Source organism: Otolemur garnettii, unplaced genomic scaffold, assembly GCF_000181295.1.
Source record: "Otolemur garnettii isolate 467f Iridium unplaced genomic scaffold, OtoGar3 scaffold00127, whole genome shotgun sequence".
NCBI classification, from domain to species: Eukaryota; Metazoa; Chordata; class Mammalia; order Primates; family Galagidae; genus Otolemur; species Otolemur garnettii.
The window spans coordinates 3,463,967-3,465,543 of record NW_003852522.1 but is presented as its reverse complement, the minus strand read 5'-3'; the positions used below and the strand labels follow the sequence as shown (position 1 = coordinate 3,465,543).

General features: G+C 52.3%; 1 protein-coding gene across 2 annotated transcripts in view; it reads left to right on the top strand.

Moving 5' to 3' along the window:
- The window catches only part of SLC44A2 (solute carrier family 44 member 2), a 45,048-nt gene that overhangs the window by 33,111 nt on the left and 10,360 nt on the right, over nt 1-1,577 (top strand). For both annotated transcript variants that reach the window (XM_012810199.2, XM_023518011.1), the window contains exons 5-10: nt 505-589; nt 672-782; nt 864-924; nt 1,020-1,143; nt 1,261-1,344; nt 1,433-1,545. In XM_012810199.2, the coding sequence (XP_012665653.2) occupies nt 505-589; nt 672-782; nt 864-924; nt 1,020-1,143; nt 1,261-1,344; nt 1,433-1,545 (578 nt within the window). The remainder of the gene's footprint in view (nt 1-504; nt 590-671; nt 783-863; nt 925-1,019; nt 1,144-1,260; nt 1,345-1,432; nt 1,546-1,577) is intronic.

The following is a 1,577-nucleotide window of genomic DNA, read 5'->3' as shown; positions in this document are numbered from 1 at the left end:
TGAGCTATGATGCCACAGCATTCTACTAAGGATGACAAAGTGAGACTCTGTCTCAAAAAACAAACAAACAAACAAAACAGCTGAGGGTAATAACAGTCCCACTCTCAAGAGGCTGTTTTGGTGATTAGATGAACCAATACATGTTATTATTATTATTGTTTTCCTGAAGATTTTTATATAGGGTAGTTTTGGTTTTTTTTTTGAGACAGAGCCTCAAGCTGTCCCCCTGGGTAGAGTGCTGTGACATCACAGCTCACAGCAACCTGCTCAAGCAACTTTCCTGCCTCCACCTCCCAAGTAGCTGGGACCACAGGCGCCGACCACAACACCTGGCTATTTGTTGGTTGCAGCCATCATTGTTGTTTGGCAGGCCTGGGCTGGATTTGAACCCGCCACCTTAGGTATATGTGGCTGGTGCCTCAGCCACTTAAGCCATAGGCACCGAGCCAACAGGGTAGTTAAGAAATCTTTTGACAATTTCCTTCCTTCCTTCTCCAACCCCAGGAACAAACCCTACTTGTTTTATTTCAACATTGTGAAGTGTGCCAGCCCACTGGTCTTGTTGGAATTTCAGTGTCCCACCCCACAGGTAACTTGTCCTCCCCTTTCCTTTCCCCTTGTGAGTGTAGGGCAGACTTTACCCACCCATTCCCTTCCTCCTGCCCTCCCAGATCTGCGTGGAGAAATGTCCCAATCGCTACCTCACCTACCTGAATGCTCGCAACTCCCGAGACTTTGAGTACTATAAGCAGTTCTGTGTTCCTGGCTTCCAGAACAATAAGGTAAGCAGTAGACTACCCCGGGAGCCCAGGCAGGGGTTGTAGGTAGGTGTTGACCTGGGGGACTCACCTCTTTCTTGGCAGGGTGTGGCCGAGGTGCTTCGAGATGGTGACTGCCCTGCTGTCCTCACCCCCAGCAAACCCTGTGAGTCAGGAGTCCCATGGTGCTCAGGTGTCAGGGGGTGGGGAGGGGGTCTGCAGGGGCTCAGCCTGACCGATACCATCCCCTGGTCTATGCAGTGGCCCAGCGATGCTTCCCAGCCATCCATGCCCACAAGGGGGTCCTCATGGTGGGCAATGAGACAACATATGAAGATGGACATGGCTCTCGGAAAAACATCACAGACCTGGTAGAAGGTGCAAAGTAAGGACCTCAGTCCACCACACCAGTGCTGTGGCTTCTGGGTGGGACAGACCATCCCCTGGAGGGGGCCCTGATCAGGGAGGGAATCTGATCTGGGCCTTGTCCCCTATCCCCCAGGAAAGCTAATGGGATCCTGGAGGCCCGGCAGCTGGCCATGCGGATATTTGAAGATTATACTGTCTCTTGGTACTGGATTGTCATGTAAGTGGGAGGAAAAGGGGCTCTCCTTTGCTGTCTTCGCTGAAGCTGGTGAGGGGTAGAGTCTGCTCACATCTGTTTTGTCCCCCAGAGGCCTGGTCATCGCCATGATGATGAGCCTCCTGTTCATCATCCTGCTCCGCTTCCTGGCTGGCATTATGGTTTGGGTGATGATTGTCATGGTGATTCTGGTGCTGGGTTATGGTGAGTTCCCACCTCCCTGTGACCTCCCCTTC